Source organism: Chlorocebus sabaeus, chromosome 9 (assembly GCF_047675955.1).
Source record: "Chlorocebus sabaeus isolate Y175 chromosome 9, mChlSab1.0.hap1, whole genome shotgun sequence".
NCBI classification, from domain to species: domain Eukaryota; kingdom Metazoa; phylum Chordata; class Mammalia; order Primates; family Cercopithecidae; genus Chlorocebus; species Chlorocebus sabaeus.
In genome coordinates, this window is record NC_132912.1 from 122,074,942 (window position 1) to 122,101,267 (window position 26,326).

The window sequence follows — 26,326 nt, forward strand, 5'->3', positions numbered from 1 at the left end:
GTGCGGCTCCAGGTCCCTCCATTGCAGGAGGAGAATTCAAGGTCAATTTCCCATCCCAACAGGGAGGCAGAGCAAGTTCTTTTACCTCCAGGTGAAGGGGGGGCTTTTATACAGAGGAACCGGGTCACAGAGCAGGCAAAGTGCCCCCAGCTTCAAGGTCACCTCTGTCCCTCCCCAGCTTCAGTGGGGACCAGAAGGGGAGGGTCCTTCACCAAAGAAGTGGGTGGGGAGCTCAGCACTGGGGACTGATTGCCAGAGGGGTCCTCACAGCCCACAGTTCCTCGTGGCAGGCAAGGCCTTTCTCATCCAGCCACAGGGGAGAGAGCTGTCTGTCCAGCACCCCAGGCTACACAGCTGTGTCCCCAGGACATATCTTGGTGTCTTCAGCTGTCCCAGAAAGATGGTCACGGAGCCCTCCTCAGGGGTAGCTGGGTGTCACCCTGACCGTCATCAGAGTGGACTCTGGCAGGGCCAGGGTGGCTCCCCACGTTGAGGCTGACCACAGGGTAGCTTCAGCTGTGCAAGGCCACAAGGGACAGGCATTCATGGGGGGGTCTTCAAGCAGAGAAACTCCCCTGCTGCTTCCAGTTAACTTGATACCTTTCAAAGGAAGCTTGGTGCCCAAATTCACTGTTGTGTTAAAGTCAAGGTCTGCAGCGAGAGCTGTTTAAGGAGACCACCTGGTGACCTGAGGGAGTCCCGGACCCCTGGGGGAATTTTACCAACGAGCACCACCAAGACCCCTTCCAACCTGGCTGCCTTCACCTCTGCAGGCATCTACAGGCCTTGAGGCCCTCACGCTTGGATTTCTGTATGGTTAGACACTCAAGGGACATCTTTGACGAGGGGAGCGTGGCACTGCTGACCCTCAGCTCCATCCCAGAGGGATATCCCTGCTGGAAGAACCACAGTGCTGCCCAGCCATAGCTCTCCTGACATGCCTGAGTCCTCAGTGGAATGAGGGTAACATTTCTCTCCAGAACCCACCTGGCCTGTAGGGTTCTCCCCTCCCCAGCCCACCTTACGGGCCCACCAGACAGGGATGTGAAACTGCATGGAATTCTCCTGCCTTTAAACACCCAGAGAATGCATCCCAGGTGCTGAGCTGAGGTTACTCAGAACCCCAGACCCCTCTGAGCTTACGGGTGCTTTGTTTCTTACACAGTGTATCTGATCTGACATGCAGCCCACGGAGGGCCTTCTTAAAGGGTCTCTCTTTGTAAGTGACTTCTCTGAACTGGAGGGGAAGGACCGGACATCCTCTGGTTCCATTGATACAAACAGTAAATGTCCGACTGCAAATGCTCACTCTTACTCTCCTGGCAGGTTTGGGCTTTAGTTTCAGACACACTGGCCAGCAGCTTCTTATTCCCATCTTAGTGGCAAAGGTGTCACTCCCTGGAGACACTTGAAATGGGGTTTGGTTGGAATCATTTCATCTCTTCAAGTCGAGCCAATGGTTATAAAGCCAGACATTATTGCCCACTCATTAACTCCCTTGTTAGGGCTTTACCTTTGGGCAGAGATCCCCCGCCAGCCAGTCCAAAGTATGAGAGTGGTGTGACTTCATGTACACAGTTGGGTCACCTCTAGACCCTGGACAAGCCCCTTCTCACATCTGCTGAGAAGGGAGTCCAGTTGGCTGTCCCCGCCTGCAGGTAGGAGGGTCAAATTCTGCTTTGCCCCTTACTCCATCTTCCATAAAACCTTTCCCAGATGACCCCAGCTCACAATGGCCCCTCCCTTCTCTGAGCCATGGAGCTCATTGTCTCCAGCTGTGCCACTTGCCTCTGCTATGGGACCAAACAGCACGCTGGTCCTCATGCCGAGCTCTGCAGAGTACGGGGGGGCTAGGGTCAGATCTCATGGGTCCTGAGGGGATAAGGTGAGAGGAGGCACAGCTGGCCCAGACAGCCCACTCCCTCCAGCCAGATCTCACTCATTAGACACCCAACCTAGGTTCCAATCCCCTCTCAGGCACTTATTGGCTGGGTGACCCTGAGAAAATGACTTAACCTTTCTGAACCTCAGTTTCCTCATCTGCAAAATGGGCACTATGATAATAGATACCTCAGGGTATGATTCAGTGAATGAATGAAGCAATGTGTTTAGCACAGGACCTAACTAGAGTTAGCCTTCGATATATGTAAACCATTGTTACCAATTAAATTATTTTTATAGGTTTTAAATATTGGGTCTGTGAATAAATTTCATTTGGAGGAGAAAAGTTTGCTACTAAAACAAACAAACGAAACAAGGAGAAAGAAGCTTTGAAAGCCATTGAATTTCGGCCAGCCCATTTTGTACTTTACCACGTACAGTACAACCGAGAGGCCTAAGAACTTTTCTGTTAGAATATTATGCCTTATATTATATCATTTCTGTCTTACTGGAGAAAAGGTATTTTGAGGTCAAAACCACACTGGCTCCATCTCTTTTTTCCTTTTTTTTTTTTCTCTTTCTTTTTTTTTTTTTTTTTTTTTTGAGACAGGGTCTCACCCTGTTGCCCAGGCTAGAGTGCAGTGGTGTGATCATGACTCACTGCAGCCTCGACCTCTTGGGCTCAGGGAAGCCTCCCGCCTCAGCCTCCCAAGTAGCTGAGACTACAGGCAAGCCGCCATGTTTGGCTAATTTTTTTTTTTTTTTGGTAGAGATAGGCCGTCACTATGTCGCCCAGGCTGGTTCAAACTCTTGGCCTCAAGCAATCCTCTTGCCTTGGCCTCCCAAAGTGCTGGGATTACAGGCGTGAGCCACTGAGTCCTGCCTGGCTTCATCTTCTTCTTTTAATTCTGCCCCTGCCCGGCACCAGGCTGTGCCTGTGCTGGGTAAGGGTGGGTCCTCCCTAGGTGGAAACAAAGGCAGAACCCTGCAGAGTGCACACAGGTGGGCAACTCAGGTCCCCCTTCGAACCGCTCTGTTTCTCCCCGTGGCCCACCCTGCTGACATCTCTATCTGGTCCTTGCTGACTCGCACCAGGCTCAAGGTCGTATCCTGGCACAACACGTTGTATCGTCTTGCTCATGAACAGACAGCCAGCACCAGCTCTGTGCCAGGCCTTGGGCCCTCCTGGACTGTGGGGGGCCAAGCCATCAGCTCTCCTTCCTGAAGCAGATTTGCCCAGGGCCTCAGGATTTATTCTGATATTCAGTTGCTCTGAAGTAGCCTGGAGGTACGGGTTCCCAAGAGACTCAGCTGCCAGAATTCCCAAGAAAGTTCTCTAAGTCTTAGAAGCACAAGCCCCCAGTTGTCGATGCCCAAATCTCAAAGGACCCTTTGGGCATCTCTGGGGCAGTTCCTTCCTGTTTCAGAGGGTGAGACGGAGGCATAAAATGGCCAAGGTCAGAGGCCGGGCTAGACCTCAGGCTCCTGGCTCTTGGCCTGGGGCTCCTCCCATGACATCAAGCATCTTTTCTGCAAAAGTTGTGACCCCGTGCTCTGTGGGTTGCTCTTCTGTGTCTCCTGGGGCAGAGTGGGAAGGCAGGTCGGAGAGAGCAGCCGCTACCCAGGCTGCTGATGGTAACTGGGAAATGTGCTCTGAGCCTGCTGTTTGGTGGGAGTGGCTTGGCCTGCACTTGGGTAAGCGGTGTTCACTGTCACAGCAGCTTGCATCCGTACCACAGGCTGCCCCCCAAGAAGCTGAAGCCTCTCAGGCCTGGCTCAGTGGGGAGACCCTGAGGGCAGGAGTGAGCCTCAGAGAGGGCTGGGCCTAGAAAAGAAATAAAGAAGGAAGGAAGGGATTTGGACATTCAGGACCGTGGGGAACAGAAAACAAGCCACTGATTTCATTCACCAAGGACAGGCCAGCTGCCGCCTCGGGCGTCCCCTCCACCCCCGGGGATTGACACCTCCCCGCCCTGAGAAACCATCCGGTGGACTTAGCAAATCAGCCCCATAGGGAAGAGGAGGCAAGGCTTTCAGATTTCAGCATCCTTCTGGGAGAGAGCTGTGTCCACACCCTATCTTTCTGAGCCCACTCCCAGCAATTTTCTCCATTATCCCTGTAATTTATTAAAAACCCATCTCAAGGCCCAGCTGGTGAGTCAGCCCCTGGGAACAACTGGCAGAGGGTGAATGGTAGGAGGAGGGGACGGGGTAGGGTGAAGCCTGCCCTGGGTGGAGCTGCCTTCCAGATGCGGCTGCCACTCCTGGGTAGGACACAGCAACTCTTGGAAATGTCCTTTCAAACTTAAAATACTCAGGCCAGCAGCTTAACCTAGAAAGAGAAAGAAACAATGGGGGTGATGTTTGTTTCGTGCTGGCTACTACGGCCAGATCTGGGCCAAATGCCTTACCTGAAGTTTTTATTGATTTGCTCCGAGAGAAACTCCTATTCCCGATCATCTTCCCGACAAGAGTGAGGCTGAGCAGTTAAGACCAAGGCCACAGCTGTGAGTTACAGATCTGGGATTCAAACCCAGGCCTGCAGCTCCAGGGCTACAGCTCCCCTCCCCTCCTGACCCCCTCCTCCCTCCTGAGCCTGCCTGTCCACCTGGGCCTGATCCAAACCCTTTCACACATGAACCTCGAGGCTGGGCAGGTGTTCATCTTCTGTTTTGCCCTCGGAGGACAGAAGCCCAGCACGGCCAAGGTGCGTCACCAAGCCTGCTGGGGGCTTAATGATGGGCTGGGTCATGCTGCACAGCCCCTTATGGTTGGGAGCATTTGCACACCTTGTCAGCTCTGACTACATGCCCAGGCCATGGGGACTGTCATTATCAATGTTATGCAGATGAGGAATGAGGCTCAGAGAAGCCAAGTGACTTCCATGAGGTCACACAGCCTGTAAGTGGCACAGCCAGAAGTCTCACCCTGAACCTGGGCTCATTCATCAGCTTCCAGCTCAGCCACCTCCTCAGATCACCAGTGTCCAGGCAGCCCTGAGCCAGGTGCAGGCTGGAGGGGGCAGCCAGTCACACGCTGGGGCAGACACGGGCTGCCAGGTACACCAGCACCTGGAGCCTGGCTGATTCTTGGCCCAACACCTGTGGGCAAACCTGGCCGCACTGCTGCTGGCTCCTCACTGACCACCTCCCTTCCCTTCCTTCTTCCAGTCCCCTGTTTTCATAGCCCAAGTTGGCCGAGACCTGGTCTCCGAGACGGAGGAGAAGCTCCTGCAGAAGCCGTGCAAAGAACTCTTTTCTGCCTGTGCACAGTAAGTGCCCCAGCCACCTGGCCTGTCCTCCCTGGGCTGCCCAGAGATGGGATGCCACAGCTCTCCACCTGACCGTACAGGGCACTGAGGCAGGTCTTCCATCTTCCGTGCCTGACAGCTTCAGCCAAGTTATACCAACTGTTTGTAATACTTCCCATGAAGAGAAAAAGATACCGAGATGCCAAGTCCAAAGAAAACATCTGCTGCTAAGGGTGTTGAAAGCAAGTGGCTCTCCAGGCTGTTGAGACAGAGGAATGTGCAAACATTTGACCCTGTCTGGGTGGTTTGGAGATCTTTCCCAGGGTCCTCCACCCCCACCACCACCACCAACCAGAGCCAGTGCTACTGATGCAGGGAGCGCTTCTCAGCTGAACCCTGTCACCTTGTCTGCAGGTAGCACATCTACCCCGCAGGGGGTGAGACGAGTCGATGACCATGCTGCCAGCAGAGTACCAACTAAACCCCACCCCATCCTGCACACACATACACTGAAGGCATGAGCACCGAGGAGCACACACAAGTACAAACACACACACACAAGTGCACACACACTTACTGACACAGGTGCACACACACACACATGCTCGTGCAAGCTCTCCAAAGCCAGGTTACCCCACGTAGCTGGATGAGCCTAGAGGCCTTTCGTGTGCCCTTATTCAGCACCACAGACATCAATTGAGTACCTACTGTGTACCTGGCACTGTGCTGGGTGCTAGGGGATACCAAGGTGAACAAGAACCCAGTCCTGGCTTTCATGGAGTTTACACAAGAAAAATAGCAACCTGCATACACTTAGAGGGGAGCTGGGAGGGCTGTCCTGGGACTAAGCCCTGGGTTAGGTGCTGGGGAGAGGCCCTGGTGGACAGAGCAAGCTTGGTTGCTGCTCTCTTAGAGCTGCTCAGGAGTCAGATCTGACAGTGGGTGGGGTCTTGGTTGGTGACCCTGACCCTGAGGGAATGGCCATCTTGGCTCCCAACGATGGCTTTCAGGTTTGTCAGGACACAGCCTCTGACGTGCACCACCTGCTGTAGTCCCCTCCCTTGCCCAGGCCCCAAGTGCCTGTGCTAGATTACTCAGCGTGGCCACTTTCTAAAGGAAAGAAGCTACCTGCAGGCAGCTTCAGAACCTGCCCTGATGGCCTAAGATCCATAGAGATCCACGGCATCCCAGGGCTCAACCTGGCACCTGGCCCACAGCGGGTGACCAGTAAATTCCGCTGCATGCATAAAAAACTCCCAGTGGCTTTGCTAGTCCAAGACCAGATTCAGAGCTGAAGTTCTGAGGGGCTGTGGCCCCACCCTTCCCCCAACCACCTACCACCCCTGATTCCCAGCCCCTCCCTGCACCTCATTAAGTCTTCATCTGTTCTCAGCTTAAGGTCCCTTCTTCAGAGAGACCCCTCTACCCTCGCAGTCCCCCCAAACTCATTCATGATGACATACCTCTGGGATTGTTTATTTCATGTTTGCTATTCGCTGTTTGTGTCCCACATACAATGCCAACCCTTTGCACCCAGCTGTATGCCAGGACCTAGAACAGTACCCAACACATGGCAGGTGCCCAACAAGTGTTGGCAGGACCAACCAGGTTCACACAACGCTCAGTAGAATGGCAGGACCTCTGGCCAGACGTGCTGCGTCTGCATGGGTTGAGAGTCCTGTTTGCTTGCATTTCCAAAGCTGGATACAGCTTTGCCTCCGTGCTTGAAGATCGGGATTACAAAATGTTCATCCTCTTGTTCTATCTGCGCCAGGTCTGTCCACGAGTACCTGAGGGGAGAACCATTCCACGAATATCTGGACAGCATGTATTTTGACCGCTTTCTCCAGTGGAAGTGGTTGGAAAGGTGAGTCCACAACACCCCATACAGATCAGGGAGGCAGAGGGTACACATTTTTCATCTGAGAATTTACATAAAAATCAGTTACCTCCCATGGGCTCATGGTTAAAACAAAATTAACCCGACTCCCCCTGTTAATTAAGTTGTGTATTCTAGAAATGCTGTATGCTTATTCAAGTGCACACACACACACATTCACACAAATGTAAACAGCATCTTGTTCTTACTTTTTTGCTTCACTGTCTTTGGAAACTCTTTCTCTGCTAGCAAATAAACAGCTGCCATATTCCTTGGAGTGGTTGCACATCCTTGATTTAATCCAGTGCCCTGTTGGTCGATATTGAGGTAGTTCTCCATTTTTCTGTGTGCAGCCCTCCCTAAGTAATAAGTAGCTTTGTGCATAAATCTTTAAGTACTTCTGCAAGTACATCCAGAGAAATTCCTAGCAGAGGAATTTCTGGGTCACAAGGCACCTGATTTTAAACTGTGAGTGCTGTTAAGCTGCCATGCAAAACAGCTGCCCCTGACCTCCAGTGCAACAGTGCCTGAGTGCCTGCTCCTCAGCTTCACCAACACTGTTCTCGTGTTTTCCTACCCAGTGAGTGAGCAGGGCAGCTTCCTTGTTGCTTATTTTCTTGTCTCTCTAATAATGGGGGAGACCAAGCATCTTTTCCTGTGTGCTTGCCGCCTTACTCTCTTCAAAGTACTCGCCCATGTGTGGCTGTGACTTGGGCAGTTGTGTCCCCGCTGTGACAGATGAGGAAGCAGAACATAGGACCTGACTTAGCTCATCACCCAGGAAGCCAGCAGTGCTGCCGACGAGGCCCCAGCGCAGTGCTCTGCCACCTTCACTGGCCCAGGATTTGCAGAGCGGGGCGATTCCTGTGTAAAATCCATGCTGGGCCAAGCTGCCAGATGAGGGTGGGAGCCTCCCCTCCCACAGCCCAGAGGCCTGGCACGCACAGCCATCTGGGGGCATCTGGTGAGAAAGGAGCCATCCACTGCTGTCTGCCAGCCCCACAGCTGGTTGCGTCCCCCGTAGACACTCAGGCAGCTGCAGGCCAGGAGCCCCTCTGAGCCCCGTTCACAGCCCTTCCCTGCCTGCTTCTGGAAACCCAGCAGAAAGCCCTGGGCTCTGCAGCCATGGATGGCTGCTTTCTCTCCACCTGACTAGTGGGGATGACAGCGTGACCAGAGATGGCCTCCTTAATGGCTGCTGTCCACCCTGCACAGGCACATCATGGCTCCAGGACAGCTTGAGAGGCAAAGGATTGGCCTAGACATCTACTGGAGGCACCAGAGCCCCCAGCCTGGGTCCGAGTCCTGCCTCTGCCTCTTCCCAAGGAGGGGCCTCAGAAAGGGTCACTCACATCTCCACACCTCAGCGTCCTCATTTATAAAATGGGGATGATTGTGCCTGCATTGTTGGCTTGGGCTGAGGGGGAGATAAGATAAGCACAATACCTGCTGGAACAAGGCAAGTGTTCTGCAAAGCTCAGCCATTTGACCACAGGAAATAAACTGCTGAATGCAGTTGTTGCGTCCGTCACCACCATCATCACCATCATCACCATCATCACCATCACCGCCATCATCAGCATCATGGCTATCATCAGCATCAATGCCATCAACAGCATCACCGCCATCAACAGCATCACCACCTCCATCAACATCACCACCATCATCAGCATCACCACCTTCATCGACATCACCACCATCATCAGCATCACTGCCTTCATCGACATCACCACCATCATCAGCCTCACCACCTTCATCAACATCACCACCATCTTCAGCATCATCACCATCATCAGCATCACCACCATCAAGAGCATCATTGCCAACAACAGCATCACCACCATCATCAGCATCACCGCCATCAACAGCATCACCACCATCAGTAGCGTCACAGCCATCAACAGCATCACTACCATCAACAGCATCACCGCCATCATCAGTATCACCGCCATCATCAGCATCACCGCTATCATCAGCATCAGTGCCATCAACAGCATCACTGCCATCAACAGCATCACCGCCATCATCAGTATCACCACCATCATCAGCATCACTGCTATCATCAGCATCACCACCATCATCAGCATCACCACCATCATCAGCATCACCACCATTATCAGCATCACTGCTGTTATCAATGTCCCACTGCCATCAATAGCATCACCGCCATCAACAGCATCACCATCTTCATCAACATCACCACCATCATCAGCATCACCACCATCATCAGCATCACTGCTGTTATCAATGTCCCACTGCCATCAACAGCATCACCACCATCAACAGCATCACCACCTTCATCAACATCACCACCATCATCAGCATCACCGCCTTCATCGACATCACCACCATCTTCAGCATCATCACCATCATCAGCATCACCACCATCAACAGCATCACTGCTATCAACAGCATCACCACCATCATCAGCATCACTGCCATCATCAGCATCTCCACCATCAGTAGCATCACAGCCATCAACAGCATCACCACCATCAACAGCATCACCACCATCATCAGTATCACCGCCATCATCAGCATCACGGCTATCATCAGCATCATTGCCATCAACAGCATCACTGCCATCAACAACATCACCGCCATCAACAGCATCACCGCCATCATCAGTATCACTGCCATCATCAGCATCACTGCTATGATCAGCATCACTGCTGTTATCAGTATCACACTGCCATCAACAGCATTACCACCATCATTAGTATCACCACCATCATCAGCATCACCACCATCATCAGCATCACCACCATCATCAGCATCACCGCCATCAACAGCATCACCGCCATCATCAGCATCACCGCCATCATCAGCATCACCTCCATCATTAGCATCACCGCCATCATCAGCATCACCGCCGTCATCAGCATCACTGCTGTTATCAGTATCCCACTGTCATCAACAGCATTACCACCATCATTAATATCACCGCCACTGTCAGCGTCACTGCCGTCAACAGCATCACTGCCATCAACAGCATCACCGCCATCATCAGCATCACCGCCATCATCAGCATCACCTCCATCATTAGCATCACCGCCATCAACAGCATCACCGCCATCATCAGCATCACCTCCATCATCAGCATCATTGCCATCATCAGCATCACCTCCATCATTAGCATCACCGCCATCATCAGCATCACCGCCGTCATCAGCATCACTGCTGTTATCAGTATCCCACTGTCATCAACAGCATTACCACCATCATTAATATCACCGCCATTGTCAGCGTCACTGCCGTCAACAGCATCACTGCCATCAACAGCATCACCACCATCATCAGTATCACTGCCATCATCAGCATCACTGCCATTAGCCCCACTTCACCAGGTCTGATATTGGGAGGCACAGCCAACTCTTGCTGGAGGGTCAGTCCTGATTCTGACAATTATAGGGCAGTCTAGTGGAACTGTGTTCACCATGCCCACGCACCGTTCTGGAGCCCTGGGCTGTGCAACACACAACCCTAATCTGTGCGTACCTTCCCAGAGTGGCAGTGTGGGGTCAGGATATGCAGCATGGGCTGCCTAGACCCCAACTCCAGCCCACCACTACCAGCCAGGGCCTTGGGCAACTCATTTCACTTCTTGAAGCCTCCGTGTTCTCATCTGCAGAATGGGGATGATAATGATGTCTGCTCCCTGAGCTGTTTTGAGGGTTATACAAGCCCCCATGCGTGCTTGGAGCAGCAGGTATTGTTACTATAGAGACCCCCAGAGCAGGGTATGTCCTTTATTCCTAGGAATTCAAATAATGACATCTGACACAACACCAGTTTACAAAGAGCCCTCCACTGGATGTAAGGCCTTCTCATGATAATTTTCCTCAGAGGAGTTGGAGCAGCCTTGGGCCACTCAGCAAGCGCCTGGCAAGGCTGGAACCTGAACCCAGAGTCCCCCTCCCAAGTCCTTGGCCCTTGGTCCACCCAGCACTCCAGTTCCCATAGTAGCCTTTGTCATGGTCACTGGCTTTCCTTTTTCTTATCTGCACCAAGCACATGAAATGGAGAAATTGTCCTTTTTAATCTGTGGCCTGATTGCAAAGAAGTTAAGAGTTCACCCTTTTGAAGGCATTAAGTTTTTGGAGCCTGTAGGTCAGGACCTTGGCCTGGGAATGAATGTCCTACATAATGGATAGCACCCTGCACGAGATCCTGCCCTGTTCGTGCTGCACTGCTGAAATAGTCAAGGGATTTTTTTTCCTCCCAAAGTTAACCAAGAAATTCCTGGGAACTTGCATTCCACTCATTTCCCCCAGCAGAGGAGTTCTGTGGAGATGCCGACCAACCGTTTCTCCTCCATGCATTGTAAACTGTTAGGCGGGTAGCCTTCATGTGGTTTCGGGGGTGGCTGCAGGGAAGGCTTCCCAGGGCCACATGGTAAAGGCAGGCGTGTGGCAGGTCTTCCCTTTGGCTGCCCGGCTGCTCCTGTGCGGAAGAGCGGGAGACCTGCTGAGGGGCAGCTCTGTGCTTCAGTGAGGATTGGGCCCTGCGTCCTGAGGAAGCACTGTTGAAGGGAGAAGTGAGCCATGGCGTGCAAATTCAAGACAGGGTGCCAGAGAGTACCCTGGCTTTTCGGAGCCGTCCTCAGAGTGCGGCTGTAGTGCCGCAGATGTGATTTCCAGGAAAGACTCATTCGTTCAAGAGCTGCTGGGTGACTGAAGGCTCCCTGGTCACCCTCAGCTGACCCAGTTCTTTGGCCCTGTTCAGCCTCTAGCCAACCGCTGCCCTGGTCGGGACTTTTGAGGAGTTTAGGGGCAGTGCTCAAAAATAGTCCTGGAGAGCCAAGAGCCAATTTTCACGTTTTAAGCTGATTATATGTAGCCAAACAGACCAGCAATGCAAACCCTCTGCACCAGGATGTCCTTTATGGCAACTAGATGGGACCATGTCTTTGTTTAGTCCAAAAAGTGCCATCATGTCTCATAATCAGAAGTTTTGTCTGATTCAATGTCATAAATGGCTTTGGCTCATTAAAACGAGGAGTCGGAAGACGCAAGGCAATCATTACTTCCAGTCCGATCTTGGCAGGCAGGATTTTCTCATGTTCCTCATCTATGTGGGAAATATAATAAAGGGTCCTCAGTGGTGGAAGGGTTGGGAACCAGTGGTAAAGATCCCCAGGACACGATTTGAAGATCAGCAGCCTCTGCCCCCTCCTGAGGCCAGGTCTCCTGGGCCAGCAGCAGGAGTGCCTGCAGGAAGGAATAGGCTGTGCCCAGGACAGGAAGCACTGCCATCCTGCTGGGCAGGCTGAGATGCACAGGTGTAGGGAGGGCTGTGACCTCCTCCATGTCCTCTGTGGGCCGCTGGTCCTCTGTGGCACCTGGCCCCCACCCCTCCCTACACAGAAGGCACAGCTTACTTCTGAGTTTCACCACATGATTTGCAGAGAGAGGAGAACCACATGGAAAGTGTGGTCAAGCACCTCTGTGCTCACATTTTTCAAGCCTTCTGAGCAATCGAGACCTGTGCATCCCCCAGCTTGCAGGGGGCTGGAGGCCGGGGGGCTTGGTATTTGAGCACTCAGCTTCAGACTAAGTCCTTGAAGGTCCCGTCTCCAGCATTGATTCCTGGGGGGTCCCTGGGGCTGCTGTGGGGCTCCCGGAATTACACCCCACCCCAACTGCTCTCAATGTGCCGCTGTTTCCTGTGGATTCTGAGTCTTGGCACCGTGAGACCAGTGTGCAGTGTGGGACTCTTCTTTCTTCCAGGCAACCGGTGACCAAAAACACTTTCAGGCAGTACCGAGTGCTAGGAAAAGGGGGCTTCGGGGAGGTGAGTGAACATTCACGTTTTTAATTGAAAGTTCTTATATTCTAGTCACCTTTCCTGTCCCTTCTGGATCGACCTAAAGGGTCAGCGCAGGGGTCCCCCTGGGATGCTAGCAGCTCAGTGTGGGCCCCGGGGGCAGTGAGGGTGGGGGAGAATCAGTGGCCTTGGGGCTATCAGGTGTGTCTAAGGTGGAAGGAGGGTGTGGAGCTGGGCAGGTGAGACAGAGGGGCTCTCCCACCAGCCTCAGGCAGGGTCCAGCCTGCAGGAGACAAATGGGCCACCCTGGGCGTGTGTGGGGAGGAGATGTGAGGGCATGAGGAGGCTGGGCAACCTTGGCTGCTCAGTGCCTGGATGACGCTGTCATGCAAGATTCGAGATTTCGTTGTACATTATCCGATCTTCGATCTTCCCAGCATGCGAAGCAAGACTTGTTATTCCCATTTTAGAGATCAGGAAGCTGAGGTCCAGAATGATGAGGTGACCCAGCCAAAGGCACGCAGAAAATGTGGCGCAGAACTAAGACTTGAGCCCAAATGCTTTGGTTCCCACTTATCTGGATTATAAAGTCAGGGTTCTTGAGGATCTCCTATCACCTACTCCCAAAACAAACTTCTCTACCAGCAGCCGCTAGGAGAAAATTCAGTTGCCCTGGGAATGGGACAGTACTTGGGGCCCCAGTCAGTTATCTAAGCCTTGGTGTGAGTGGCTCATTCTGCCACTTCCAGGACTGGGAATCCTCGAAGGGGAGGAAGAGGGAGGGCAAGGGCCCAGGACAGCCGTGGGTCCTAGGCCAGGCATCATGGGGTCCTGGGAGCCTGGAGCACCCACGAAGCCAGGCAGGGCTGGCTCTGACCCCATCCATTCTCCACCTGGGAGCCCTGTGGTCCCGGCTCAGGAGGTGCTAGAGACAGGCCTCCACAGTGCTCCTGCCACCCTGGTTTCTTTCTTGCACTGCAGGTCTGTGCCTGCCAGGTTCGGGCCACGGGTAAAATGTATGCCTGCAAGCGCTTGGAGAAGAAGAGGATCAAAAAGAGGAAAGGGGAGTCCATGGCCCTCAACGAGAAGCAGATCCTCGAGAAGGTCAACAGTCAGTTTGTGGTGAGTGAGCATCTGGGCCCAGTGACCGGCTCGCCCTTCTGTGGACTGGGGCTTCCCTCCCTCCGGAAGGGTGTGGTCCTCTAGTGCGGCAGCTCCCCACCCCAGGGAAGGGGAATGCCAGTGACAGGGCTGAGCTACAGAAAGGCAGCAAGACAGTCCTCCATCACAAGGCCTCTTGTGGTCGATTGTGGCTGGCTTTGTCCCATCCCCAGAGCCAGCCAGTGCCTGCCTCCCTGCTGTGTGTGAGACTGATGCCTCTGTTCTCCTGGACCATTTTGTAAACTCCTCAGTGGACAAAAGCAAGTTCACCTGGGCCCAGCCTGGGAGCTGTGGGTTCCACAGACCCTCTAGGCTGGTGCCATCATGTTGGGGACCTTAGTACCAGCATCCTGGAATGGCACTATCAAGCCTGTGTACGTTGTGTTAGTCAGTCTAGGCTGGGCCCTGCTGCAGTAACAAATTTGCCCCAAACCCTAAGTAGCTGAATACAGCAGAGGTTCATCTGTCACTCACCTGAAGTCCAATCAGATTGGGCCAACCACCTCCATCTAACAGCTGCCCCATCTGGAGCCTTGAAAGTGAGTGCTAGGGGTTCCACACAGAGACTTTCCACTACCTCTCCTGGACGGATGTTCCTCAATTTCACCCACAGTCTGCCAGCCAGAACCAGTCAACACAGAGACAAGTTAGTTTCAGGGGAGGCTGGGAAATGTGAAGTGCATGGATATTTGGTCAGCTTTAATACCTTCTGCTACATGCTGTTATAAAAAATAAAGCTGGGTGCAGTGGTACATGCCTGTAGTCCCAGCTACTCAGAAGGCTGAGGCAGGAGGATTGCTTGAACCCAGGACTTTGAGGCTGTAGTGAGCCATGATCATGCCACTGCACCCCAGCCTGGGTGACACAGCAAGACCTCATCTCTAAAAATAAATACATGCATACATTAAAAATTATATATACACAAGGTAAAAATTTAAACAGCACAGAAGGATACACAATAAAACGAAAAGCTTCCCTCTTTGATTAATCACTCCAGACATGTTTTATTCATGTACAGGCTTTGTTATTTTTAGCCAGTGGGATCTTCTGTACCTCTTATGGAGGAATGTTTTTCCCTTACATTGTAGATCTTTTTCTCCATCCAGACCTCTAATTCATGCCCCTTTTAAAGTTGGGCATCATTCTCCTGAAGAGATAAAGCATAATCCGTGTAGTCAGTCCCCATGGATGGAAATTGTTTTCCATCTTTAAACCACTAGAGGGCCAGGCACGGTGGCTCACGCCTGTAATCCTAGCACTTTGGAAGGTCGAGACAGACAGATCACTTGAGGTCAGGAGTTCAAGACCAACCTGGCCAACATGGCAAAACCCCATCTCTACTAAAAATACAAAAATTACCTGGGCATGGTGGTGGGCGCCTGTAATTCCAGCTACTTGGGAGGCTGAGGCATGAGAATCACTTGAACCTGAGAGGCAGAGATTGCAGTGAGCTGAGATCGTGCCACCACACTCCAGCATGAGCGACAGAGTGAGACTTCGTAAAACAAACAAACAAACAAAAACACTACAGACCAGTGGCAGTCCAAGAGGATGGAAGTTTGCATCTTGGGATCTCATCCCAGGCCACCCTCAGCTGCCAGCCTTGTCTGGGGTGCAGGTGTGGGCAGTGCCATGGTATGTGGAGATGAGGCGGATGAGGCTAACTCCAGCCGTCATTTCAGCCATGGGCCTCCTTGAGTCCAGAACCTTCCTCCCCACCACCAGCCCCTTCAGCAGGAAGCCCTGGATGCTGCCTGTGGAGCCTTGTCTCTGAAGGGATGGTGCCAGCTCTGGCCGCGGATGGTGCTGGTGGGTCCTGCTCAGGGAGGAGGATCGTGTGACTCACAAAGCTGGGTGGCACGTCTTTAACAGCCTTCAGTCATGATGGCTGCACCTTCTTTAACTGTGCCCCATCCACGGCCCCTGGCAGGGAGTTCCCACAGTGTCACCTCCTGGAACCATTTCTCAGTGATCACCTGGGCAGATGTGGGAGGAAGGTGACAGCTGTAGCCGTTGCAGCAGAAGCACGGTCCCCATGAGCTCACTCATCCTCAGCTGTCATTTTGTCTCCTTTCCTCAAAAATAGCTGATGTTGATGCACCAGTTTTATGGCACAGCCAGTTCCTAGCCTGGCCCTCAATGGCCAGGTTTCATGTGTGCCACCTCCCTACATGGAGAAGGATTACCTTCTGGCATAATTTGCCCCTGCCGCCCCACCATGGCCTTGCTTCACAGAGCCTTGGGTGTCTGGACTCCACCAGCAGAGGACTAGACCCCTCTCTCTTGGTGGCCCCTTGCCAGGTGGACCAGTGCATTAGTCCATTTTCACACTGCTGATGAAGACATACCTGAGACCAAGCAATTTACAAAAGAAAGAGGTTTGAAGGACTTACAGTTCCATGTGGCTGGGGAGGCCTCACAATCATGGTGGAATGCAAAAGGCACTTCTTACATGGCAGTGGCAAGAGAAGAATGAGAACCAAGTGAAAGGGGTTTCCCCTTATAAAACCATCAGATCTCGTGAGACTTATACACTACCACGAGAACAGTATGGGAGAAACTGCCCACAATTCAATTATCTCCCACTGGGTCCCTCCCACAACACATGGGAATTATGGGAGTACAATTCAAGATGAGATTTGGGTGGGGACACAGCCAAACCATATCATTCCACCCCTGGCCACTCCCAAATCTCATGACATCACATTTCAAAACCAGTCATGCCTTCCCAACAGTCCCCCAAAATCTTAACTCATTTCAGCATTAACTCGAAAGTCCATACACAGTCCACAGTCTCACCTGAGACAAGGCAAGTCCTCTCCACCTACAAGCCTGTAAAATCAAAAGCAAGTTAGTTACTTCCTAGATACAATAGGGGTACAGGCATTGGGTAAACACAGCTGTTCCAAATGGATGGAATTGGCCAAAACAAAGGGGCTACAGGCCCCATGCAAGTCCAAAATCCAGCAGAGCAGTCAAATCTTAAAGCTCTGAAATGATCTCCTTTGACTCCATGTCTCACATCCAGATCATGCTGATGCTTTGGGCAACTCCATCCCTGTGACTTTGCAGGGTACTGTCTCCATTCTGGCTGCTTTCATGGGCTGGCATTGAGTGTCTGCAGGTTTTCCAGGCAAACGGTGCAAGCTGTCAGTGGATCTACCATTCTGGGGTCTGGAGGATGGTGGCCCCCTTCTGACAGCTCCAATAGTCCATGCCCCAGTAGGGACTCCGTGTGGGGGCTCTGACCCCACATTTCCCTTCTGCACTGCCATAGCAGAGGGTCTCCATGAGGGCCCCGCCCCTGCAGCAAACTTCTGCCTGAGCATCCGGGTGTTTGCACACATCTTCTGAGTCTAGGCAGAGGTTCCCAAACCTCATTTCTTGACTTCTGTGCACTCGCAGGCTCAACACTACATGGAAGCTGCCAAGGCTTGGGGTTTCCACCATGGCTCGAGCTCTAGATTGGCCCATTTCAGCCACAGATGGAGCAGCTGGGACGCAGGACACCGGGCACCAAGTCCCTCAGCTGCACACAGCACAGGGACCCTGGACCCAGCCTGCAAAACCACTTTTTCCTCCTAGGCCTCTGGGCCTGTGATGGGAGGGGCTGCTGTGAAGACCTCTGACATGCCCTGGAAACATTTTCCCACGGTCTTGGAGATTAACATTCAGCTCCTTGTTACTTATGCGAATTTAGTCAGCCAGCCTGAATTTCTCCTCAGAAAGTGGGATTTTGTTTTCTATTGCATTGCCAGGCTGCAAACTTTCCAAACCTTTATGTCCTCCTTCCCTTATAAAACCGAATGTCTTTAACAGCACCTATGTCACTCCTTGAATGCTTTGTTGCTTATAAATTTCTCTGTGAGATACTCTAAATCATCTCTCTCAAGTTCAAAGTTTCACAAATCTATAGGGCAGGGGCAAAATGCCACCAGTTTCTTTGCTAAAACATAACAAGAGTCACCTTTGCTCCAGTTCCCAACAAGTTCCTCATTTCCATCTGAGACCACCTCAGCCAGGACTTTATTATCCATATCACTCTCAGCATTTTGGGCAAAGCCATTCAACAAGTCTCTAGGAAGTTCCAAACTTTCTCACATTTTCCTATCTTCTGAGCCCGTCAGTCTTCCAACCTCTACCTGTTACCAGTTCCAAAGTCGTGTCTACGTTTTTGGGTATTTTTTTCAGTACTGCCTCACTCTACTGGTCCAATTTACTCTATTAGTCCGTTTTCACACTGCTGATAAAGACATACCCGAGACTAGGCAATTTACAAAAGAAAGCGGTTTAATGGACTTACAGTTCCATGTGACTGGGGAAGCCCCACAATCATGGCAGAAGGCGAAAGGCACTTCTTACATGGCGGTAGCAAGAGAAGAATGAGAACCAAATGAAAGGGGTTTCCCCTTATAAAACCATCAGATCTGTGAGACATATTCACTACCACAAGAACAGTATGGGAGAAACTGCCCCCATGATTCAGTTATCTCCCACCGGGTCCCTCCCACAACACATGGGAATTATGGGAGTACAATTCAAGATGAGATTTGGGTGGGAACACAGAGCCAAACCATATCAACCAGGCACATCCTGCATGCAAGAGAAAACCTTTACCAGGCTGTGTTCCACTTCTCAAAGCCCCACTGCCCCTCCAGTTCACCCTCACTTGGCCCTGTGATAATGGCTTCCACAGCTAGAAGGACAGGTGAGCCCTGCTTTTCTGACTGGCCAACAAGGCACCATCCAGTCTTCTCCAGCTGATGCACACATGTGCTTCTGTGGAGGGAGCACAGACGCCATCCTGTTGGATTCACTGGGAGGTCGGGGTGCCAGCCTGCCCTACCCACCTTGGCCTTCTCACCTTGAGCCACTGAATGGGAGGAGCTGGTGTGAGCCCCTTATCAGCCAAGGAGGCCGTAGGCAGGGTCACTGCAGAGGCCATCTGGGTGCAGGGGAGCAGGGTGAAACTCCTTTGTTCCCTCCCACCCCAGTTCCCAGGATCCTGAGGAGGGAAGCGGAAGTGAGTGGCCATTTTCATGACAGTTATCTCCCACCGGGTCCCTCCCACAACACATGGGAATTATGGGAGTACAATTCAAGATGAGATTTGGGTGGGAACACAGAGCCAAACCATATCAACCAGGCACATCCTGCATGCAAGAGAAAACCTTTACCAGGCTGTGTTCCACTTCTCAAAGCCCCACTGCCCCTCCAGTTCACCCTCACTTGGCCCTGTGATAATGGCTTCCGGTGGGAGATAACTCCCGGTGGGAGATAACAGTGCCATTTTCATGGCACTGTTCTTGCGCTCCCAGGTCAACCTCGCCTATGCCTACGAGACCAAGGATGCACTGTGCTTGGTCCTGACCATCATGAACGGGGGTGACCTGAAGTTCCACATCTACAACATGGGCAACCCCGGCTTCGAGGAGGAGCGGGCCTTGTTTTATGCGGCAGAGATCCTCTGTGGCTTAGAAGACCTCCACCGTGAGAACACCGTCTACCGGTGAGTGGAGGGCACTGAGGCCTTCCAAGTCTAATCCGAGAGGGTGGGGCCAGCGCCTCTGCACCCTCGGGCAGGTGGTCACCATCGCTCTGGGAATCAGCCCTGGTCAGCACCAGGGGAGGGTGCAGAGTTGGACAGACTTTCTACTCCAGGAACCTAGGGCCCCCGGCACTGAAGAAGTGAGGTCGCCACCCTCTGGCTAGTGTTCTCCAGCCTCCAAAGTTTAGGGAAGTCAAGCAAGTGAAATGATGTTCTCGAAACTGACTGCTCCTTCAAGTCAAGAAGAACAGGCCATGACCACTGCTCCCTCCAGTTGCCTCCATCCCAGCACCCAGGGAAGGTCAGAAGGGGCCTGGTGGCCACTATCTGGGATCAGCCCTGGGAAGACTTGGGTGGGGTCACTGCCCACAAGCAGAATACTGTGGCCCATTGTCCCACCCCACACTGTCCTCAACTTGCTCTGCTCTTCACCCCCTCTCCCCCCCACCTCAATCCTGTAGGGACCTGGACATTGTAGGGCCAGGGGTCCAGATTCCACTCACAAGGAGCAGTGCCCTTCAGGTTTTTCTCCCAGTCTTTCTGAAAGAATTTTGAAAATCTCTGTGACACTGCATTTTAAGTAGACATTTGAAATATTCCATCATATTGAAATAGTGGCAATTTTTTAAATATTGAAATTGAGCAGTTACATTACACTCTTCAAGGGATCCAGTGGAATTGCTAGTTGCTGTAGCGAATTGATTTGCACCTGCATTTATCCAAAAAATGCACAGAAAGCTCTTTAGTGATGAGGAATTTTCTATCATTTCCTTCACTCTCTCCATCCCCCCAGAATGTTAATAATATTTTTTGCCTGAAAGTCTTTCATCGATGAGCATACATCTCTGAAACAAATATATGGATACATATAAGAGTTTTTGAAATTCCATTTGACCAGAAGGCCCTAAAACAAATACATGGATACACACAAGTTTTTTTGAAATTCCCTTTGGCCATAAACCTCTAAGTGTTAAAACAACTTCTCTGGCCAGGTATCGTGGTTCATACCTGTAATCCCAGCACTCTGTGAGGCTGAGGCAGGCAGATCACCTGAGGTCAGAAATTCGAGACCAGCCTGGCCAACCTGGTGAAACCCTGTCTCTATTAAAAATACAAAAAGTAGCTGGACGTGGTGGCACATGCCTGTAGTCCCAGCTACTTGGGAGGCTGAGGCTAAAGAATCGCTTTAACCTGGAGATTGCAGTGAGTCAAGATCATCACTGCACTCCAGCCTGGGTGACAGAGCAAGACTGTCTCAAAATAAAATAAAATAACTTTTCCCTTTTTTTTTTTTTTTTGAGACGGAGTCTTGCTCCGTTACCCAGGCTGGAGTGCAGTGGTGCGATCTCACTGCAAGCTCCGCCTCCTGGGTTCACGCCATTCTCCTGCCTCAACCTCCCGAGTAGCTGGGACTACAAGCGCCCACCACCATGCCCGGTTAATTTTTTGTATTATTAGTAGAGACAGGGTTTCACCGTGTTAGCCAGGATGGTCTCAATCTCCTGACCTCACGATCCACCCTCCTTGGCCTCCCAAAGTGCTGGGATTACAGGCATGAGCCACTGCGCCCAGCCAGGTAGATCTCACTTCTAATCAGTCCTTTGGAACCGGGGGTTTTGACATCTGGAGTGGGTCACTACAGTCATACTCGGGAGGGGAGGAAGCTGCTTTTCTTCTGTAACTTGGGAGAAGAGTTATTGAGAAGGGGGAGGTGGGAGGGCGATCCCAAAAGATGCCAGGACAGAGCATCCTGATGCAAAGAAATCCAAACCCCTAAAACTTCGGACAGAAGGGAACCCCCTGCTTGGTCCTGGCAGACCCCAACACACAGCCCAGTCTGAAGACCTTTACAGTGGAGCTCATCTTGGGACCAGGAAGGTTTTGAAAACAAGAAAGAATGGTCTTGATGACATGCCCTTCCCCCCATACCATCCCCCCATTTATGTTTCTATTTTGTTGTCATTCAAGTGAAGAGTCGGAAAATTTTCCCTAAGGGTTGGACAAAGAATTCTCTACTTGATTGCCTTTTATTTAAAAAGAGAGAAGAAAGCCCTCCAAGTTCCAGCTTCTCTTCTTCCAGGGGCAGAAAGAACCACAGTGCCTCCTCCCTGCCTGTGGCCACTCGCCACGGCCTCTCTCTGGGCTCGGTTCTGACCAGTGCCCACTAGTGAGCTGCCCTGCTAGCCTGGTGGCAGCCAGCTTGTTGAGATGATGGCTCCTGCCCTTATTTGGAATTGTTAACACATCAAAAGAATGCCGTTTAAATAACAACAGCAACAAAAGTATTTTGTGATAAATAAGGATATACAAACACCAATTATCATTTGATGAGGCTCACTGGCTGGATTTGGGTACATTAACCACTCTGCATGAGGACAGCTGCCATCAGTTAAATAAACAAAGCTGAGTGGTTGAGAACTGGAGCCTCCATCCAGATCCTGTGTACTGTTTGCCCCATGGCTTAATGAGTTGCACACACTCCTGTTGGCTGTTCTTTTACTCATAGAGAAGACTTTTTCCTATAAAACCAGCTCCTCTGCTGGCTCTCCCCCCATCCTGGGAATGCAGAGGCTCCCCTTCTTGTGAGCAAGATTCCATCATCAAGAGAAGAGACGTTAGGGACAGGATAAGGCAGCCACACCTACGCCGTGCCCTATAGCTGTGCTTTCTCCAGCGTTGTAATGTAGCTGGAGTTAGGGAATGTGCCAGTCTCCTGCAGGCCGCATCCCAAAGGGGGTCTTTTTCCTGTACCCCCACCTTCTCCCCTTCGATCCTCTCTTCCCAATTGTGCAGCTCCCTTCACTCCAGGCCCTGTTCTGCCTTCAGGGCTTCCTGAGACCTGCAGGGTCTTCCCAGCCTTGGAGGGGCTCTGTTACCCCACCAGAAGTATCCTCAGCCCTAGAGTCATTGATGTGTGAACAGGGGCCATGACTGGCCTTTTCCTAACTTTCCCAGTCACCCTCCAGGGTTGGGAAATGCCTGTGGCAACCAGCAGTGTTGCTTTAAATTACTGGAAGGAGAGAAATGAGCTGAAGATCATTTTGACTCAAAGCAGACAGCCTGAGCCACAAGGTGGGAAGGAAACACCCTGTGGCCACTTAGGCCTGGTTAGCCCGAGGGGTCAACCAGATGCCAGTGCATCCTGTCTGCCCAGAATGCCCACACTCTGATGCTTGTCGTTTTTCCTTTCAGAGATCTGAAACCTGAAAACATCCTGTTAGATGATTATGGTAAGTCTTTTCCTACTCGATAGCTGAGGCGAGCATCGCAACCCAGAGAAAGCAAAGGGCCTCCCAGGGATTCTCAGAGAGGGCTGGGGAGACTGACCACAGGCCCCACTCCCACTGCTCGTGCTGGGTACCTGGGGAAGAGAGAAAGCTGTGAGCATGGACAGAGCTCCTGCTTGGTGAACAGGCAGTGTTCAGAGAGACATAGAAATTCAGAGTTTTTAAAATTCCCTTTGATCATAAGGCTCTAAGTGCTAAAATAACTTCTGGCCGGGCGCGGTCTCTACAGCACACTGAGCAAGGAGTCTAGAATTTCAGAGACGCTGGGCAAATACTTAACTTCCACTAAGTTCTCCATCTTTCATCTTGTTTGTGAAATGGAAGCAAAGCGTCCTGCCCTGCCCTGCCCACCCAGAGGGAAGAGGGTTGTGGCGAGGCTTCTACATGACAGCTTGAGAGGGAGTTGCTCGTCGGTCTACCCAGCTGTAAATGTCTTAGGCATTATGCTTGTGCATTACCATCATTATTTTCTCTTGGCTGTGGGCACTGAATAGCAAGAACAACCACAGTAACCCTCATAGCTGTGTAGCCTCACACCTGGAAAATAGTTCCTACACCTTTTTTTTTTTTTTTGAGACAGAGTCTCACTCTGTTGCTCAGGCTGGAGTGCAATGGCATGACCTCAGCTCACTGCAATGTCTGCCTCCCAGGTTCAAGTGATTCTCTTGCCTCAGCCTCCCAAGTAGCTGGGATTACAGGCATGCGCCACCACACCTGGCTAGTTTTTGTATTATTATTATTATTTTTTTTTTTTTTTTTTTTTTTGAGATGTAGTTTTACTCTTATTGCCCAGGCTGGAGTGCAGTGGCGTGATCTCAACTCAGTGCAACCTCCACCTCCCGAGTTCAAGCTATTCTGCTGCCTCAGTCTCCCAAGTAGCTGAGATTACAGGCATGTGCCACCATGCCTGGCTAATTTTTATATTTTTAGTAGAAAGGGGTTTTTGCCATGTTGACCAGGCTGGTCTCAAACTCCTGACCTCAAGTGATCCACCCGCCTCAGCCTCCCTGAGTGCTGGGAATTACAGGCTTGAGCCACTTTGCCTGGGTGATTTCCACACCTTTGATCTGACTAGATCTTCCCACCTGCACAGAGAAAGTCAAGACAGCATCTCTGTGCCCATTTTACAGATGACAAAACTGAGCCTCAGGGGAGCCATCCTGCCAGAGTCACCCAGCAGCATCAGTGGGGAGCCGAGGGCAGAAACTGGGCCTTTTGCCAGCAGGCCCCACACCCTGGCAGTCCCCAGTAGAGGGAGGGGAGAGACTAGGTCGCTGATGACCTGAAGAGAGGTCTGCATGGGGTACTGCCCTGTGGAGGGGCGGTCGGAGGGCCCAGGCCTGCCGCCGTCTCTGGATGAGCCCAGTGCCTCCCTTGGTCTCAGAACAAAGCCCACCCTGCTCCTCTGCTGTCCTGACTGTCAGCCCCCACCGAGCCAGGGAGTCCATGCAGCTACAGCCTGACGGCGTCTTGACACTGGCCCTTGCTGACACCTAGGCTGGAGGGGTGGGGATGGGGCCCTGCTGCCCGTAGGCAGGGAAGGAAAGGGGACGTGCTCCTTCCTGTGGGGGTAAGTTGTGGCTGTGACCCTGCCCAGGTGGGCCGTGGGAGGGACAAAGACCGAAGTGGAGCTCAGCTCGGCGTCTCCCGCTCTCGGGTCCGTGCTGGGCTGTGAGCTCAGATTCATCTCCAGGCTCTGCCGGGTCAGACCAGACATTTTCCCTTCTCGTTTCTCTAAAGTGAAAAACAACCAACCTCCAGAGACCAGCAAGGCAGGCCTGGGAGCTGCTTCCCAAATTGTTTTATAATTTTTTCCCCTTAAGCAAATAGTTGCAGAATGCCAGCAGGACCTCACATTTTTCCCATGAAGTAATCCCAGAATAAGCCAAGATTCTCAGTGACCTCAGCCGTCCATGAGGCCCATTCAGCCTTTGACTAGGCAGGTCGGCCAACGTCCAGTCCAGCCGGGTCCAGGCATCCTATAGCATCTTTACGTTCCACTCCTGAAGAGTGGGCATTTTCCTGTGTCCTCCCACACCTGCACTCCCCCAAGGGTCTTGTGGTCACCCTGAGATGGCAGATTGGGGTCCCTGTTGTCCTCGGACAGATGAGAGTGCTGAGAGCTCGTGTGCCTTGCCCACGGGCACACAGCAAGGCCCGGCGCCCATGCGGCTGTCCCGGGAACCCACTGACCCTGCTGTCCCCCTCAGGCCACATTAGGATCTCAGACCTGGGCTTGGCTGTGAAGATCCCCGAGGGAGACCTGATCCGCGGCCGGGTGGGCACTGTTGGCTACATGGGTGAGTGCTGGGCTGCCTCTGTCAACGCACCCCGATACCCACTGGGGCCGCCCCTGCTCACTGCCAGCTGAGCCCCCAGAGCCTGCCCGCAGAGCCTCTTGCCTCTTTGTGCACTGCTGATCACACGCAGAGTCACAGTCTCTGCGGGGCTGCTGGGGGGCGGCCTTAGCCAGGGGGAGGAGGAGCACAGGGGCCCCAGATGTGATGACTGCTCTGAGCTGTCTGCACTCCCAGGTCCCAGCCCCACCTGTGTCCAAAGCCAAGCCACTCTTAGGGGTCGGGGCCTCGCACACAGCGCTGCTAGGGGAGGCCACATTGAAGCAGAGGTCTAGGAGGAGAGACCCTTAAGAGGAAGGAGATAATTCAGAAGAGCCCCCAAATGAGAGGCGGCACACCTGCGGCATCACCGAGCGTGATTCCAGTAGACAGCAGCCTTCGGTTCCTGACGCCTTGCCTTAGTCTGCTCCGAGACCAGAGTCCTGGGGGTTGCAGGGAAGAGACCCAGAGTTAAGTCCTGTGCCCTAGAATCCCCCATCCAATTTGGAGCACGCCCTGGGCTTCCTCCTGTGCATTTCACATGCCTACCCTCCTTCCCCTGAGAGGCAGGGGCCCCAGAGAGCTCCGAGGACCAGGCACGCTGCCACCCTCTGGTCAGGCTGGTGCCAACAGCAGCTGCTTGGGAGGTGTACCTTGTCTCTGGTGCTAGAGGGCCCTTTTCAGATTGCATGACATTTGGCAACCTGTGGGGTATGTGTCTGTGTGTATGTGAGTGTGTGTGTGCCCACGTGAATGCTGATCGATGATTGATAGGGATGTAGGCGGGTGGGTGGATGGATGGATGAATGGATGGGATGATGGATGGGTGGATGACAGATCTGCCTACCTGTGTGTGCATTTGCCTGGGTCTCCTTTTGCAGAGTGTTCCATGCATCTGTCTGCCCAGGCTCTTGTGTGCAAACCAGCATGTGTGTGGATGCATTTCCCTCCAGACATATGTGCTGATGATGCAGAATTATCTTTTTTGTATTTCTATGATGAATCTGTAATTCACTTTATCAAAGTGGTAGAGAAGACATAGCAAGAGATGGTTTGAATTACAGATAAATTTAAGATCATCTTTAATTTGGGTAGATACACCTTTATTCATTGAAACAAATATACCAATAGCACCTGTTCTGTGCCAGGTGTCGTACTTGTTACAGTAGTGAATAAAGTAGCTCATGTTCTAGGCAAGGGGACATCAAGAGTGCAGGA

General features: G+C 52.2%; 1 protein-coding gene across 6 annotated transcripts in view; it reads left to right on the plus strand.

The window, feature by feature from the left end:
• Positions 1-26,326, plus strand: part of GRK5 (G protein-coupled receptor kinase 5) — a 253,499-nt gene that overhangs the window by 210,577 nt on the left and 16,596 nt on the right. For all 6 annotated transcript variants that reach the window (XR_012094061.1, XR_012094062.1, XR_012094063.1 and 3 more), the window contains 7 exons: positions 5,052-5,152; positions 6,906-6,998; positions 12,740-12,803; positions 13,758-13,898; positions 19,256-19,446; positions 22,678-22,715; positions 24,983-25,072. Coding sequence is in view for 1 of the 6 variants with exons in the window: in XM_007964246.3 (XP_007962437.3) it covers positions 5,052-5,152; positions 6,906-6,998; positions 12,740-12,803; positions 13,758-13,898; positions 19,256-19,446; positions 22,678-22,715; positions 24,983-25,072 (718 nt within the window). In the remaining 5 variants the exon portion in view is untranslated. The remainder of the gene's footprint in view (positions 1-5,051; positions 5,153-6,905; positions 6,999-12,739; positions 12,804-13,757; positions 13,899-19,255; positions 19,447-22,677; positions 22,716-24,982; positions 25,073-26,326) is intronic.